Source organism: Psittacula echo (genome assembly GCF_963264785.1).
Source record: "Psittacula echo genome assembly, chromosome: 6".
NCBI classification, from domain to species: Eukaryota; Metazoa; Chordata; class Aves; order Psittaciformes; family Psittacidae; genus Psittacula; species Psittacula echo.
Window position 1 is genome coordinate 75,303,799 of NC_137743.1, and position 17,574 is coordinate 75,321,372.

Here is a 17,574-nt window from a genome sequence, read left to right on the forward strand (position 1 = left end):
GCTCCTAAGATTTTTTCTGCAATGGAAATGTGGTGATTAAACTTGTGGTGAGGAAGAGAACGTTGTTCCAAGCTTCTTCTGAAGTCTGCATGAAAGTTTTGTAAATTGAGACATGGATGCCTCTTATGACAGCTGAAACATAAGGGCATAACACTAAGAAGTAATGGAAAACCCTTTCAGATTTTACCAAATGATCTCACTGTAAATAGCATAGGTTCAGTTACTCTCCAATTTCTGTGGAAGAAACCCAAAATCTTCCCTTAATGGAGTAGCAGTAAAACCTGAGGCACTGATAAGTTGCCTTTCTTCCTCTTACTTCCAATTGCTACTGCTGTTTTTTGCAAGAAAAAAATGCCCAACACATTCCCTCTTCTGAGCCTTTTCTTTTGCTCCGAGCTACAGATTCAACTCCAGTGCGATAGTATTACTCCAGTTTCTGCAGATACTGAATCTGGATACTGCCTCACAGAATTCTCAAGGTCCTTCAGACAGCTATTCACATGCCAGGGCTGCAGGCTCAGCATCTGCAGCCTGCTGTGCTGAAACAGCATCAGAAAGAAGGCCTGGATCTGTATTATTTCCACAGTTCCATTGTCAGAGCTCTCACACTGAAGGGATTTTGTAGTAGCTTATCAATAACACAGAAAGGCATTTAAAGACCCAGAAAGTACAGTATTCGTTTCTGAGATTTAACCATCTCTACGTTACTATAGTTCTAATGTAGTTATAATAAATAATCCATTGAATGGCTCTCAAGAGAAATAGTAATCTCTGAAAGCTGAGGAGGTGAATTCATATATAAGGAATGAAGGGTTGAAAGACAGGTGAATATCTAAATTTCTAAATGTGCTAAAGCATCCTTGCAGTGGCACTTCATAAATGGTATTTTAGGGCTCCTCCAGTTCACCTACTACATATCCATAAAAACTGAGTGCTATGCTTTGTATTTCAAATTGAGTTATTAAATTTCACTTTTACATGTAGCATTTTGTTTGCCGCAATTTCACATTCTTCAGCAAATTAACACTATTTCCCCCCCCCTTCCCCCCCCCCCCCCCAACTACAGGGTCATGAAAAATGTGCCTTGTTAATACTTGACAAGATACAAGAACAGAGCCTTATTAATGCAAAAAATAATGCATTGCAGACGTAAGTATAACCTGATCCTCTCAAGTTCACTTGACTTACAACAAGATTCCAGTTTCGCCTTTCAAATTCATGTCTCAGATTTTTTCACTGAACAAAAAAAGTCAATGTCTGATTTATTTTTTTGTTAGTGTTTGCCCTTGAAAAGACCAAATTTATATTGCATTTTCACTTTTAATTTTGATTCCTTTGATGCCACTTCTATACATGGTCTGGTGGAAAAATTATATGGGGTCATTTATTTGAAGACTGTATCAAAATGTCTATTAATCATGTGGATATGCAAGTAGACATCTGGCATTTCCTATCTTTTTGAGCTTCACCTTAAATGTAAATAATTCATTTAGACTTAAAGTGGTGCATTTAATTTTCAGAGGTTTTTTAGGTGATATTTATGTACAACTGCCATCCATACCATCTATTATCAGCAGAGTTAAAAACCAGCAATATTCTTACTCCAGCTGCAACTATTTGACTAGTATGGGGGAATTCCATTGTAGAAGATTCAACCACAGTTTAGGTGGCAGATCATCTAGTGCTTGCAGAAGAATTAATTCCATCTTAGCCCTTTTTCCCCACTTCCAATATGAAATTGGTTTTCCTCTCCTATTAGCTGCCTCCAGACAGGAGCACTGGGTGTCCGCCCAGGAAAGAAGCAAACCAGTAGTTATTTTTAATTTCCAGTGGCTCTGTGTTAACAAGAGATTCACAATTCAAGGATATAAAGGCAATGCAATGATTTTGAGCAGTCTGTAGTAGCCAGAATTAAAGATGGAACAAAGGCATTTCTTCAGTGTCAGATTCATTTTCCTTTAAAATTTCAATTGTGTTCCGCAAACAATGGAAAAATGAGAGCTTTTTAAAGAAAGCCTTTAGACTGGAAAGGTATTAAGCAATCTTTATGTATGTAAAGGTGATGATATTTGCCTTGCACATATATTTTGTAGATGTGAAACATTATGATTATTTTAAAGGCTGCAATATAATGTCTACAAATGATTGTAATGATCCAAAGAAGGAAAACATTGTCTTTAAGTACTACCTAACTATTTTTAGAAAGTCTGTTTTAAATTGAAGGTCAATTTAGTTGTTACGTTTTTTATAGACCTCTCCATATTGCTGCACGAAATGGCTTAAAGATGGTGGTGGAAAAATTGCTAGCCAAAGGGGCATGTGTCCTAGCAGTAGATGAAAATGGTAAGTAAATACTATACTTCGACAATCTTCAATAGACCTAGCAGGTAACTTTACAACAGACCGAAGCAATAGACTTAAAAGCTGATGATAGACATCATTGATGCTTTTATCCCTCCAAGAACAGACAGTGAGCTGTGTGAGTACCTATTAAAAACTCTGTGAGTACCTATTAAGAAATAAAATAAAATAAAAGATACTATTTCTTTAATATGAAAATGTATTCTAAACATCACAGTGGTCCCTTTTACTGTTCATTTTGCATGTACTGCCAACAGCTAGTCTTTTTTAATGCTTGAGTGCAGTGGTAACTTGAATTTCCTAAACATGCAAGTGGCACCGGATAATTCTGACGCCCTGCAGAAGAATTAAGGATTATGCATTCAATCAGCGCATGTTTAAATGGGTAGGAAGAAAACCATCAACATATGTTTGATTGTGTCCTAGTTCATTCTGAGATCAAAGCTTGTGCTTACCAATTGTGTGACCTAATCCAAGGTGCAAGTAAATTACTGTTGCCTCATAAAATACATAATTAGTTAATAAAGCCGATAATTTTGTTTCAGATCTCAATGAAGTCCTTCCCCAAACATTATAAAGCCCATAGAGGGCTGTGCTTCTAAATTAATGTTTTCAAAAATGTCTTACTGAGATAAGCTAGTCTTTCTTACAATACTTGACATTAATGTAACAATTCAGTACCTCCATCTTCTCATATCTATAAAATAACAATAATAATACTCACCTATCATTGCAAGAAATTTGAGATCAATGGATGAAAAGAACTGAGTGGTGAGTATTTACTATTAACCAAATGCTACCTAGATATACTTGCATGAATGAGATCCACCAGAGTCATCTGACCATAACCTCATTTTAGAGACAGGGGACAGAAAAATTAACCAGACCAGCTTCTAACCACAGCTTTTATAATTAAAATTGTGCATACAGATCCAGCTAATTCGCACATATGTAATGAATGGAAATTGAGTTTAAATTTTATACATATTTAGTTTTTGTAGGAATAACTGCATATGCAGTTTAAAAGAGAGAAATTTAAGTACAGTCTTAGTGTAAGTACAGCTCTAAAGCTTGGACCTCAGTGGAAGAAGAAACTTCACTTAGGATATGCATACACTATAGTCAGTGCTTAAATACAGGTAGTTTGCTATGAAGCTACACAATGTAGGTGAGCTTGGTGTAGGTTTGTCTGCCAAACTCACCTACATTGCAGGTGTTCTTGGCTTACTTGAGGCAGTAGGATATCAGTAGTGGTCACTGCCTCAAATTCCTGTTGCTGCAGCACCTAAGATTTAGCCATCTGGAAAAGAATTTGTTTGCTCTTAGCATAAAGCAGGCTTTGTTGGAAAGTGCTGTAGTACTACACAGGAGCCTGCAAAATGTATAGATAGCAAGTGTAATCAGTATACTGGTTTCCAAGGTTTATATATATGAAGAGCTGTTTAAGGGGCACCGCTAGGGCAGGAGCCAAGTTAAACAGTAGTGAAGACAAACTTCACTAGCTGCCCAGTTCTTTGTTTTACTGACATCTGTATACTATATACTGTTAATTTGTATTTAAATCATGTGCCATGCTTTCTCAATACAGTTGTTATTCTTCGAAAGTAATGTAAATTTGGGGAACATCCATGTAGCCATACCTGCTAGACAAGTACCACGTGTACTAGTCTAATTATTTTCTAATTCCTAAATAAACTGCTTTCTGAGTACTCAACTGATACTCAACTTTTAAAGACTGATCAGTCTTTAAAATACTTTGCTTTTTACTTCAAAATATTTTAAAACTAATATCTTTCATGTTCTGATGAAAGTCGTTGTTCTCAGAATGAGACTTATTCATATGCACAGAAACTGAAGCCAGTTTCTGTCCCTGTTGCTGTACTCCCTGTGTTCTGTATTCATCATGCTGTCTGTGCTGTAGAACTGTGTTTAGCAAGTGCTTTTATTCATATTGTGAAGTCTGTTTGCTGCCTGATTTTCAAAATACAGTGCTTGTTGTGGTCACAATTATTTGAATGCTCCATGAAGTGTGTATTTTCCCAGCATGTCTGATTTAAAGTAAGTAACATACCCCTGTTGCCTGGCATGATTGTAACTGAACATACATCTCCCGCTTACGACGTCACCTAGAGATGTATATGAGGAATGCTCAGTGCCATTCTCAGTACCCTTCGTACTAACCATTGCCTTGTCTGCATTTGTGCCCAGGTCATACGCCAGCCCTGGCTTGTGCTCCTAACAAAGACGTGGCTGACTGCCTGGCACTCATTTTGGCAACCATGATGCCTTTTTCTCCTTCCAGTTCAATGACGGCTTTCAACTTCGTTTGTTTTAAAAAAGACAATTTGGGCAGGACGCACCTCTGCGATGGCTCCAGTATGGGTAGCATAAACTCTTACAATAAGCCCTTAAGTAACAACATAGGAACAGAGGATGGGTACAATGAAAATGATTCAGATTCTGAAACATTTTGACTTTTTGGTATTCAGAAACGTCTTTTTTTTCATTATTGTTTCATTTCAGCTTTATTTTTGTCTTTTTAAACAGCTTAAATCCCAAGGCCATATTCTTAACTATTACTCTTGACAAGTAGGCATTGAAGGATTTGTCGTGTTCATAAGAATCAAGCCTTTAAATAACTAAGTTAGAGGGGTTTACTGGAACATATTCCCATTAATGTTCTGCAGCTTTTCAGATTCCTGGTGTTTTCTTTAGGCCCTAAGTGCCCCTGTGGAAAACCTCTACCTCTTATTTTAAGTAGAAAAAGAGAAAATGCCTTTTTTCTTTTTGACAGCACAAATAAACAGGGAACTGTTTGTAAAAAGTTCTTACATGTTTTAGCTGTACCTTTAGTACACAGACATATTTCCAGTGTAGCTTTCATAGGTTGCAGCATCACCCCTTTCCTATGTATGTCTGTTTCCTGCTTCCAGGGGCTCTGTTAATTAGATTTATTAATTTTTGTTTTACACAAACCAAAGGTAAAGTTGTAAATGTTAAAACTGCCTGTATTACTTTTCTGCAGGAAATGAAACCTTTTGCGTTCTGCGTGTACTAAGCACTTAAACGTACAGAGGCACTTTTCACAGTTCTTAGTTGCAGTACACAATGAGAAAAATATAGTTATTAACTCTTGAGGCCAAATTCTACTTGTCTCACCCTATTTCCCCACAGACATTAGTGGAACGACTGGTATAAAATGAAAATCACTTGGCCCTTATGTTTTTTCAATTCAGCACAACCATGTACAGTTTATTTGCACTACAGAATTAGGGTCATTAGATGTTTCTGTCACCTGAGCTATTAACCATGAATCTAATACCAGAAAAAATAAGGGGGGTTGGGGATGTGAGGAATTAGATGTAGGCAAAGGTGTTTGTAAAAGTTTATAATGGCTTGCCAACTTAAATGGATTTTTTTCCTTTTCTATGCTTAAATAGCTTATTTTTACTGTAACCAGCATCAAATTTTAAAATACTTTTAGCAGTGTTTGGATTAACAGAGCAAAGGCATGAAAGCATAACACCAAAAGCTGAACTACCAAACACCAGAAAACATGGCAGTGTACCATGCAGGGATTGGAGATACATGCTAAAAAAGCCTATTGTCACCAGCTTTTAAAGCAATGTCAACTTTGTGAATATGTTTACTCCTTCTGCCAAAGTTTCTAGGTCAAATGGACCACGACCCTCACCTGCAACAGATGTACAGAAGGAAGAATGAGACTTTGTAAAAAAAAACAAACTAAACAAAACGCTATCACGAACTAATCAGCTGTACCAAGAGGACCAAAATGCTTCAGTAATTAAATGGAAGACTTTGCTACGTTTATTTTTTCTTCAAATGTGAGTGACATAACGAACCAGTTTTTTCTAAACCATAAACATAGAAACTTTTGAGGTAATGAGTAGTCTTGAGCGAATTTTACGTTTTATGACACAGGTTTCAAGTCGACATTTGTAACTGATTATGTGTTGACCACAGTTTTGGTTGGGTTTCTTTCCAGACTAAAGAATATGTTCATATACTTTTAATGTAAATGTGTTTATATTTATTTGAAGTGAAACAAATGCCCAGGAAAAAATACCTATGGCTTGTTCTCCTAATTAGCATTTGTGCATACTATTTGGCATGATGCGAAATGAAATGTGAATCTAGGCAAGACTCACAGCCTGAGTAGAAAAAGGAAGGGCTGATGCACTTTGGGAGAGTGCCCATCTTCTTGTATGGAATGCAGAGATTAAGTCCACAGGCTATATTGGTATAAAGCAGAAAGCAAAACACGTTCCCTCATTTAAAAGCAAGGCAACTGAAAGAGCACTGTACAGTGATCGGAGAAGGGAAAGGGTAGTGTAGCATGGAGTTAAGGTGTTACACCCAGGCTTTCTGCAGAGCTGCGTATGTGCTGGGAGGATGAGATGAGTGTTCTCAGTGCATGCTTTTGGCAGGGTAAATTAAAAGTAAGGAATTTTTACTTTAATTGCTGTTCTTATCCATGTTCCATTGAATTGTTAAAAATCTATTGGCAGATTCCAGTTCTTTAATTAGGAAAGAGATTTATTTTGCCTTGCTAAAATGAATAATTTCCTTGAACGTTAACAAATTTCCAAAGTTTACAACAAAAAATCACAAGGGATAGTGTCTCTAAAGGTGAAAATTTCTTTTCCCTCAACTCTGTATTTTCTGCAGCACAATGATGGAGCACCTGAAACCCATTTTCTCCTCAGAGATAGCACAGAATAGCATTCTTCTGATTGATTTTTCTCAACATTTTTCCTTTTAAAAGTTGCAGAATAGCAATAACCACCTTACTCTAAGCACTGAAAATAAGAGGAGAGATCAGTTGTTAAAGTTTTCAGTGGTGTCTTCATCCTAAATTTTGCTTTTTTAATGTGGAATGATGGCACTGAAAACAAATAAACAAATGGGAAATGGCTGCCACCCATCTAATAGCAGGATCAGCCTTTTAGTCGTATTGTAACCAGAGATGTAGGTAGGCTCCTTGGCAGGATTAGTTATAAGTCTCACCCTAAAATACACAAAGTTACACTCTCCTACATGAAGTTACTTCATTAGGAGAAAACCAGTCCTCTTTAGAAAGAGGATGATGTATTATTTTAAGCAGCCATTTGAAAAACAAAAATAAATCAGTATTTTTACTTGCTATTATACAGAGTTACTGAAAATATTTCTGTATATTTGCAATACCTGGTAGTTGCGTAGCGCAACAAGTGCTGCCTCTTAATGGTGTATTCAACATTATAAAAGTGTAGGTGCTTACTGAAATACTTTGATCCTTCTAGGAACCAAATCTAAACTGATAAAACTTTTCTGAAACTAAAAGTGATCAAAGTATGCAATATTCCCAAAATCATAGAAATAGATAATTTGTTAGCATCTTAAAGGCATTGTGAAAGTCATGTTTTGAGTATGCTGTATTTAGGAGGAAAACTGTAATGAGCAAGACATTTGGAAGTACTTAGTATTGGCCTCTCCCACATCTCATGTGAGTTACCAGAATCCCTTTTTTGGTATGCTAGTACATTAATCTGTAATATAATTTATCACATGTAGAAATACATTTGTAATTTATGGCAGGTATTTAAGCATGGGTATCATTCTACTCTTGTAAATAATCACCTTGCCTTTCTGTGGACTTTTTACGAGAGTAATCATATGTAATTGTTGCACTTAACCCTGGATCCTGCAATTTACAGTACGTGGACAACTTCTGTGTCTGCGCCAAGCAAAGGGTATTTGGGGAGGTGCAGTCATCTGCCCAGATGTATTAGCAGGATCGTTTCATCCTGTGTTTTAACCACAGCTGCAGGTGGAATCCATAGCAGGATGGGGTCCCAAATCTCTCTCATAAATACTGAGTTACAACCTCTGGACTGCCTGAAATTGCTGTGAAATAGCTCAGGGGATTTCTGTTCATCGCTACTAAAAGGGCACCATAATGTGTTTGGTACTTTTATGCAGTAAACAACTGCCAGATTATTGAGTTAGAACAAACACATGAAATGAATTGTTTATCCATTGTACTGTTGAGAAACTTGGTTATGTATCTTGAGGATGATTTTAAAAGAAAAAATTGTGATTTTTATTCTTAGTCATGTAAGGAATATTAGAGTGCCTTTTTATATTTGTGTAATATGGAAATGTTTTGTGAAACTTGTCTTTTTTTTTTTCAATTGAGTGTTATAAAAGCAATATATTACCAGTAAATTTTCATTTCAGACCTTCTTTGAATGTAGAAAGTGTTTCTTTTCATATGTTCTACCTGCATTGAAATGAAAATTAATATGCTAAATTTCTATAGGAATAATGTATAATTTTTGCAGTGCTGAAAATGCTTTCTTATTACACAAAAAGTAAACCTTAGGTCAGTGTTATAGGAAAGGGCGTTTTAAACTAGTGACAATCTGAGTGTGTGTACAAAATGTAATTTTATGCGTTTCTTATGCAGTGATCTACATATAAAAGCCAATATCTTACGTTTTGTAGGTTTTGTCTTATATTTTAAGCTTTAGCATGTGCAATATATCTTTACAAACCATGGTGAAACGATCTGGTGCCAGTGTTATATTTTGCATAACATTTGTAATAAACAATATAAAATATTGTTTGATGGTTTCAGTGGGGTTTTGTTGGTATTGTTTGCTTTTGTAAATTGAAGTGTAAGGACTTGGGTAAATGTCACATTTGAAATGAGGAAAAAGACTCAATTCACTGAATGACTTGGAATTCAACCTGAATCTTCTCAAGCACATTTAAGTAACTTTTTCAACTACTGAATGCTCTATTAATGTAATGAAGAACCCTAACTGTAAACTGTTATTGCAATGCATTCAGATGGTTATTTTTACAAATAAAAATGGTACAAATACTGTTGGAAAACTGAGTAGACTGTTTCTTTAAAAGGAGGGGGAAAGGCTTAAGAATTGAGTAAGTTGAAAATGCAACTCTCTGTCTTTCTGCTTTGCACTTCCCTCATATGTAACTACTTCGTCTTAGTAAGCCCCTGTTAGTATTGCTTCCTCTGTAACTGAAAAAAAAACCAAAACACAAACACAAAACCCTCCAAAATCAGTAACGTTTTTTGGTCAGTTATTTTTACTGTACGCTTTCATTGGTGAGCAACGCTAGCAGTTCGTGGGTGCGTCGTGGTAGTAGTCTCACACAGACTAAAATCCAGTGAAGAATTCCTCAAGATAGTAAAGGAATCTAAATTGTTTAAAGCAAGCAAACAAACCCCAACAAAACAAGCCACCAACCACCATCAGTAACGCCTTTTGTATGTTAAAGATTTACAAATGTTTAAACAGGCCAGGAGCCGTAAAAGCACCTGAGCAGGGGGCGCGAACTGCAGCGAGGTCCCCATCGCTCTGGGTGCCGGGCGAGGCGCTGGCCCAGCTCCTGTCAGCACCGCGGCCCCTTGCCAGCGGGGTTAAAGCCGCTGCTCCAGACACCTGGGGGGCATTGTGGAGGCCGCAAATACCTACGAGCAGCGGCCGCCTGAGGCCCGGCAGGCTGCGGACGGGGCCGAGGGGAAGGAGTCTCCTCACGGTCCTCAGTATCCCTTCAGAGCAGCCGGACGAAGCAGGCGCACCACAGCAGCAGTGCGATGATTCGACCTCCTTATCGTGGCGGACACGCCATCCCCTCGCAAGCTATCGGGTGGGGGAGGCCTGTAGGTAGGCTCCTGACCTCCCCACGATGGCTGCCATGACATGGCGGACGGCCCCCCTCAGCCTAGCGGAGCAGCGGCCGGACAATCACCGGACCTCCTCAATATGGCGGCCTCCCGCTCCCGCCGGCGGCCAGGTTGAGGCGCCAGCCCGCCCGCCCGCCCCGCCTCCCGGGCGGTGGCGCTCTCGCCCCTCCCCGCCGCGCCTGTGTGCGCGGACAGCCCGCGTGGGGAGGAGGGCTCCGCTGCGCACCTCAGCGCGGCGGGGCGCCATGGGGCGGGCGGGGTGCCGGCTGCCTGCGTTGGCAGCGCTCTTCTACGGGGCACTGGCAGCGCTGGTGCTGCTGGGGGTACGGGACGTGCTGTTGGTCTACGAGGAGAACCGGTGCAGCATGACCTACATGTACGAGTACCCCGAGTACCTGGTGAGTGAGAGCGGCGGCGGGCGGCGCTGAGGGAGCGGGCTGCGCTGTAACAGGTGGGAGCTCCCGCCGCTCCCGGGGTGCTGCCGCTTGTCGGCCCCGCGGACGTTGGGGCGTCGCCGCCCGCCTCGCCGCGGCCGGGAGCCGCCTGTGTGAGGCGCAGCCCGGCCGGGGCTGGCTTCCACTGCGCTGCTCTACCTCAGGGCGAGGGACAGCCCTGAACACGCCCTGCCGCGGGAGCTCCCCGAACTCTGGGGGCTGCCAAGTTGCTGAGGCGGCCTCTGCAGAGCTGTAAATGGGGCACAAATAGTAGTGGCTCGTTTGAGGGATCTTTGTGTTTGGCGGAAAGCGCTGCTTTGGCTGCCTGCTGTACGGGTGCACCTTGGATAGCTACAGCAGGGAGAAGCGGTGGTATGCCTGTGAAGTATCCGAGCTGTTTCGTACTGCCACCTGTACAACAGAAAATGAATAGAAAGCTTCCGCTTTTCTAACCTGTAAAATTTCCGCAGCCACCTGTAGTCCTGGTAAAAGCAGTCAAAATCTCATCCGAGCTTTGGGAAAGGGAGAGAGGCTGGGCCAGGTCCCTGACAGCACTCGGAGCTGTCACTGACCAGGAGGCAGGCTTGTACTTCCTGGTCTTTTTTGTGACTTTAGAACAGTGAAGCAACCACTGGTGAATCACTGAGATGCAAATATGATGGTATTTCTCAAGCTAGTGAACAGCAGCGCAAAGTCTTCTCAGTGAGCACTTTGTAGATGGCACATCCTATAATGTATGGGAGAACGTGTAAATCTCTGAAGTTCCTCTCGCTTCGCTAATGAAGCCTTTTAAAAACCTCTTTGAAAACCTCGGATCAGCCTGAGAGAGAAGACTGCTGATGGAACTGTTGTTTTCCAGACACAGTGTTATGGTTTAATAGGGGGAGGATGTGTGTGAGTGTATGGAGGCTCACTGCTAATACTGCATGTAGTTGTTGAAAAACAAATTATCCCTTTTAACAGTAGTTCTTAGTACAGGATTTTCTGTCCTATGAGAAGCATCCTAAAGCATAATTTCGTGGCTCTCAGACATTCATTTAGCGTTATCTAGGATATAATGTAATTATTCTAAATAATATTCTGTTCTGAAGTAGGTTGCAAGCTGGCTTGAACAGTAAAGAAGATCTTAAAGCAAAGCCTTACTACCTAAATTTATCGTGAAGCAGACAGTTAATTTTTGGGTCTGTTAACCTTCATTTGTTAACCTTGACGCAGTCATGTTAGCCTACAAAAGAGACCCTTGGAATAGCTACAAGGGTTGTTTTGTCAGTGTTGTAGGGCACAATTGGTTAAGCGGCTGTAAATACTTAAATACTAGGTGGTAGGTTCTCAGATCTTGCAGCCAAAACCTGTTTCAGTTTCAATCTGAAGCCAACCAGAGGAAAGTTACTAGCAAAATCTGTGTGATGTTATTGGTGGTTGCCTGAAATTCTTGTCTGCTGCCACACTTCTTTTGTGTATACTCCTTATATCAGGGCATAAATTCTAAGCATCTTTAGGTAAAGCACTGTGCTGGTAGGAGATGCAAGCAGTAATTCCATGCAGGAAATACAAGTCCCAGCTGGCTGTATTGTTTCTCGATAGTAGGAATTTAAGGTGAAAAGTACCTGTTCTCCCTTTCAGATTGGGTATCACATTACAAAACAGCTGTTTGAGCAATTAAACATTGAAAGTTTCAATTCTTTTGTGTCAAATGGTGTGGCTTGGCTCACAGTCAAGCTAATACTAAGTAATGGAATAAGTTTAACCATCTTTTATTGTGTGAGTTGTTGAATTGGAGCGTTCGAGTTTAGCCTACCCTTGTCCTTTTCAGCTATGTTTGGTAAGAGATTTGGAAGTTAGCAATGATGACTTTTTCACCTAAGCCTAATTTTTTTAGGAAACAGGATGAAAAATGAAGCCTACATTGACACTGTAAAAAGTTACTGTAGCTCATTACAGCCAATTATATAAGCAATGTCTGGGGAATTTGGAATTTAAAACCACTGTTATGGAACATGGTCTTCTCTTTTCCTTCAGAGTTATGCAGTTTCTTTCGGTTTACTGATGCCTCCCATCCCTAGTATTTTGGTAATACGATTCTCATGGGTTTTGTACATTTTAGATTTCAACACTGACCCGAAGAAGGGGAGCTCGTTAATTGTATGTTCTGTAAAAGTTTTTTAGAGAATGAACCAGGAAGATACTGGGGAAGAACAGTTGATTTGATCTGTCAGGAAGTCATATAAATATATCTTGATAACACGTAGTTTAGCGATGGAAACTGATTAATTTAAAATGGGTTTTGTGGTTTTTTTTCTTCACATAATTTTGAAAGCTGTTGAAAAAGGAACAGTGGAAAGGAATGAGAAAGGAACAGTGAGGTCAGTGAAGTTGCAAAGGCGAGATAATGGAGAAAAGGGAAAGAACATTGAAAGGATGGTCTGAAAACATAAGCTCCGAGAAAAGCTTAACATTTTTTGTTCACAATGAAGGAATTAAACATGCTGTCTGAGTATTTTGTTATGTTACATAATATTATAAAAATATGTTTATATATATTGTAAAGTATGTATTTTAAATGTATGTATCAAACATCATAAGGAGAGGTTCCAAAAAACCAATATGGCAAACATATTGAAGGCTAAGAGTGAAAGGAAGTAGTCTTTAGCTGAGGAGAGACAGAGAAGAACAAGGGAAGAGAAAGAGCATGTGTGGGCAGGGAATTAAAGCTAAATTGCCTTTATTGTAGATGCAATTGAGAGAAACAACTGAAATATGTGAAATAATTGCTTACTTGAAATAGAAGCATCTCTGAGAGACTTTAGAGAAGATTTCTGATGCAAAACCGAGTTTAGTTTTGAACTTATTCTGTAAAACAGTGTTTCCTTAAAATACAAATTACACCTTAATAAATTTATTTTAATGATCTTATTTACCTCTTAGTTGTTGTAACATAAACAATCAAATGCTATAGCAGATGTATTTGCATTCTTAGAATTTTTAACATTCCATGTGTTACAAACTCAGAATTATAAACCAGCCAACCTCCATACAGGAGTTAAATGGTTTCCTGCTTACCACTTATTTGGCTTAAAGAAGTATTCTAAGAGTCATAACATACAGGTCTAAGACTTAATGATCACCTAGCTCTCTGGCTCAAAGACATTTTGTTCTTTTCTCTTTTGGAATAAGTTCTGTGATAGCTTAGGTGGTTAGTTGTTGTCTTCTTTGTTTTAATACAAGAAATATGGTCGCCTTTAAGATGGCAATTGACTGTGTAAGTGGGAGCCCGAGTTGTTACAAAATCAGGTGGTTGTCACTAGGCCACAAAACTGATTCTGAAAACCACAACAAAACCAAGCCCCTAAAGTATCATGGGTTTATTTTTTTCTCACTGGCCATATTAAGGTGGTTTAAATTCTCATTGCAGGTTACATCTCTTAAAATCATCTAAGAGAGCTCGTACCACATCTGTAATTTACCCTGACATTAGAGTTGTCATCTGACAGTCGCCTACGTACCCCTATTCTCAAGGTTTATCTTTGGTATCAGGCGCAGTGGCATATCCTTGTTTGGAGTTACATGGTATTGGAAAGGATTCCAGACCTGTTCACGTGCATTAGGATCGCTCACATGCCCCAGTTTCTGGTCCCAAATTCTGATGTCCTGGGATAAGTAGTCAGGTTTGGACATGCTTTCTCCCTGGAATTCCCCCTTCATTTACTTTGTGAATGTGCATCTTTAAAAGATACAGAAATGCATTATTTGTAGTTTGTTTCAAAGCCAGGTAAAGTCAATAGCTACTTAAAATAAACAACGACAGCCAGGCATTATGCACAGTAATACCTACTTAAAATACTTTATAGGGTTTTTTTTTTTTTAAAGCAAAACCCAGTTTTCATTCTGTATTCTTTAGACTATAATTTAAAACAATATATGAAACATAAGCCAGATCATTTAAATGATCAGGCTTGACACTATGTTTTCTTGTTGGCAACAAAATAAGAGGTATTTGTTTTCTTTTTAACTTTTGCAACAGAAAATAAAATTACCCAAGAAAACAGCCAGACGATACCCAGCATATGAGCTGTATCTCTATGGGGAAGGGAACTATGCCAAAGAAAACAAAAATCTCCTATTGACAGGAATTCCAGTTCTTTTTCTTCCTGGGAATGCTGGCAGTTACAAACAAGGTAAGTGTTTAGCTGAGTTACGGGTATGTTATGAAGAGGTCTCATATTGATGCATTAGTGGCAAGAGCTTTTCTATTTGAAATAATATCAAGTCAGGATGATCTGTCCTGTTAAGATGTAGATATCCTTGTTAGTCGATGGTTAATTTCAAGCAGTCAAAATAGGTTATTTTTGGTTTTAAATCAGTTGAGCACTTGAGCTATAATATTTTTCTGGCGTGAGACTTTAACTTTGGCAAGCCAGAAGCAGTATAGTTTATGCCGTACTATGGCACCCCTGCTGTAATTTTGATTGCAAGCATCTAGTTGGTTTTGATTTGAACACGGTTAGAGAAGTTATGCCAAATAAAACAAGACCTGAATTTGATTAGAAGAAACTGAACAATCTACCATCTGTGATGTGAAGTAACTACATGCTATTGAAATAGGCATCATCTTGTGGCTTGCCCTGTAGCTTCATTATTTCCTACTTCTTTATGTAGTGTTTTTTCCTTAGTATCATCTTCCCACTTTACACACAGCCTGCTGTTGTTTTTCAGGTTATACCCTATTACACTTCAATGCTCCAAATGAAAAGAAGTAATTGTTTTAAAGCATTTTAATTTTTCATTGTAAGTACAGAAATTAGTAGTTTGATAACATGAAGTATTGTGTTTAAGTGTTTATTCAGGTATATGGGATTCCTTCCAGGCTGGCTTTGTCAGACTGTTATTTTTGTTTTCTAAAATGGCCTTTGAAACAGTAGCACTCTTAGTAACACTCTTAGGATGTTAGCAAAGTTGATGTGTGTGAATGGGGAAAACCACCACAATCTAAACCCTGATGTCTTACTGTGATGTTTCTTCCTCATATTTGCACTAAGCTTGATGATTAAATTAGTTGATTTCAGAGAAACTTCGCAAAGTTATTTTCTTTAGGAACACACTCGCTTAGCTTATGACAAAGTTAAATATTTTACCAACTCAGACTGTCAGAAAACCCATGCAGGCACAACAGCATCCAAAGAAGACTGCGAACATAATTATGAAGGATGCCATATGGACTTTTGTAGTTGTGCTTAAAGGATTGCAGATCTGTGAATTAATGCTGTCTCTGCAAACATGGCAGCACATCACTATGCAGGAAATAGAATGGTACTTTCAGGGCATGCTAGGAATCAAAAGGAACTATCTGAATGAAAACCTAAACTGGGTGAGTAGAAGTACTACATGCTATGGATATAATGTGCGGATAGAATTGGTGAATATTTAAATACTTTGAGAAATTACTTTGGGGAGACTGGCAATAAGTCATATGTGGATTTTTCAAAATCTTTGTTAAAATAAATTTTTCTGCCCCAATCAGTGGCTCAGAATAGTTTTTGGTTTATTATGGAATTCATGAAAATTTATATTTTGTTCAGAATTTATTGTGGGATAACACTCTCATTCTGATACCTGGATGGGCAAAGAAAGTGTTGCTGCTGTTCTTTTCATAATTTCTTGAAAGCTATGAATATTTGCTGAGCACTGGAGAGAGAAGTGCTGCTGCTTCCGCCTTTGCTGGGCTCATTATTTTCATAGAATCATAGACTCATTTAGGTTGGAAATGACCTTTAAGATTCTTGAGTCCAAACGTAAACCTAATGCTGCCAAGTCCACCAGTAAACCATGTCCCCAGGCACCACATCTATAAGTCACTGAAATACCTCCAGGAGTAGTCACTTAATCACTTCTCTTGACAGCCTGTTCCAATGGCTGATAACCCTTTCTGTGAAGAAATTTTTCCTCATATCCAGTCTAAACCTCCCCTGGCATGACTTGAGGCCATTTTCTCTTGTCCTATTGCTTGTTACTTGGGAGAAGAGACCAACACCCACCTTGCTACAACCTCCTTTCAGGAGGTTTTGATGTGTTACAGGCACTTTTGAAACATATTAGTTCATTATCTTTCCTGTGCATTAAAATGAACATTTTAAAATGTACAAAATTCAGACTTGGAGTAGAAGATGGTGGTCTGGTTTAATTGTTGGGAACGAGCCTGAGGTTGGGAGAACTGAGATCCCGGTTCTATTTAGGAATCTGTCACACACTTGCCTTGTGATCAATGGCAATATTCTTGTTCGTTTTACCATGATTTCCAAGGTATAAATATGTGATAAGATATTTGATCTTTTAAACACTTTTTGTCTTTTTCAAACCGTTTTGAAAGTGTTTCTATTGCTGATTAGCTGTAGTTAGAATTGGTGAAATGATTGACCACAGATCAGATTTATAATATCATGAAATCTGTTTGGGTTCTTGAACATGTAAAATATTTCAGAAATATTATTTTCCCATTTCATGAGCTTCACTGATATTTGTTTGATACGTTACTTTCTACAGCAAACTTTTCCAAGAAGGAGGATTCTGCAGCCTGCAGATCTCTGAAACCATTGCACTCTAGAATAACCTTGCTTCTGTGTGCCAGATTTGGGCAGACCTTTCTGGCCATCATTAGTTATTTTATATACTTGCTTTTTGGGACTTTCTTTTATTTTCTTATTTCCCTACCATGCTTTTTTTATTTGCAGCTGTTACTGTTCCCATCCTGCCATGTCTCCAGGGAAACTCAGGGACAATTCTGCACTCGGAAGGCAGTATTAAATAGCAGGCAGGGATAGACGGAGAAGACAGGTCAGAAGCAAGACCTTGTAAACATAATATTTTCTCCCTCAAGGTTTCAGGTGGGAAAGTTTGATTTTCCAGTCCTCTCTATATCAAGCAGGGTTTGGTTTTCCAATCATCTGTACATCTCAGTGGTATCTGGGAATATTGTCTTAGTGTTTTCAAGGGAATTTGAAAAAAGTTTAGCAGTAGCAGTGCCTCTGGAGTTGAAGTCAAGAATGCTCATTTTGCCTTCTTGTCTTA

At 38.8% G+C, this 17,574-nt stretch overlaps 2 protein-coding genes across 2 annotated transcripts in view; both read left to right on the forward strand.

The window, feature by feature from the left end:
• ANKRD44 (ankyrin repeat domain 44) overlaps positions 1-5,008 on the forward strand; it is a gene marked incomplete at its 5' end in the record, with an annotated part of 69,390 nt that extends 64,382 nt beyond the window's left edge. Inside the window, 3 exons of the mRNA XM_080621328.1 lie at positions 1,067-1,149; positions 2,252-2,343; positions 4,570-5,008. Of these exons, the coding sequence (XP_080477454.1) occupies positions 1,067-1,149; positions 2,252-2,343; positions 4,570-4,835 (441 nt within the window). The 3' untranslated portion in view covers positions 4,836-5,008. The remainder of the gene's footprint in view (positions 1-1,066; positions 1,150-2,251; positions 2,344-4,569) is intronic.
• A 5,285-nt stretch (positions 5,009-10,293) lies between these two features.
• PGAP1 (post-GPI attachment to proteins inositol deacylase 1) overlaps positions 10,294-17,574 on the forward strand; it is a 34,578-nt gene continuing 27,297 nt past the window's right edge. Inside the window, exons 1-2 of the mRNA XM_080621808.1 lie at positions 10,294-10,476; positions 14,534-14,687. Coding sequence (XP_080477934.1) covers positions 10,324-10,476; positions 14,534-14,687 — 307 coding nt within the window. The 5' untranslated portion in view covers positions 10,294-10,323. The remainder of the gene's footprint in view (positions 10,477-14,533; positions 14,688-17,574) is intronic.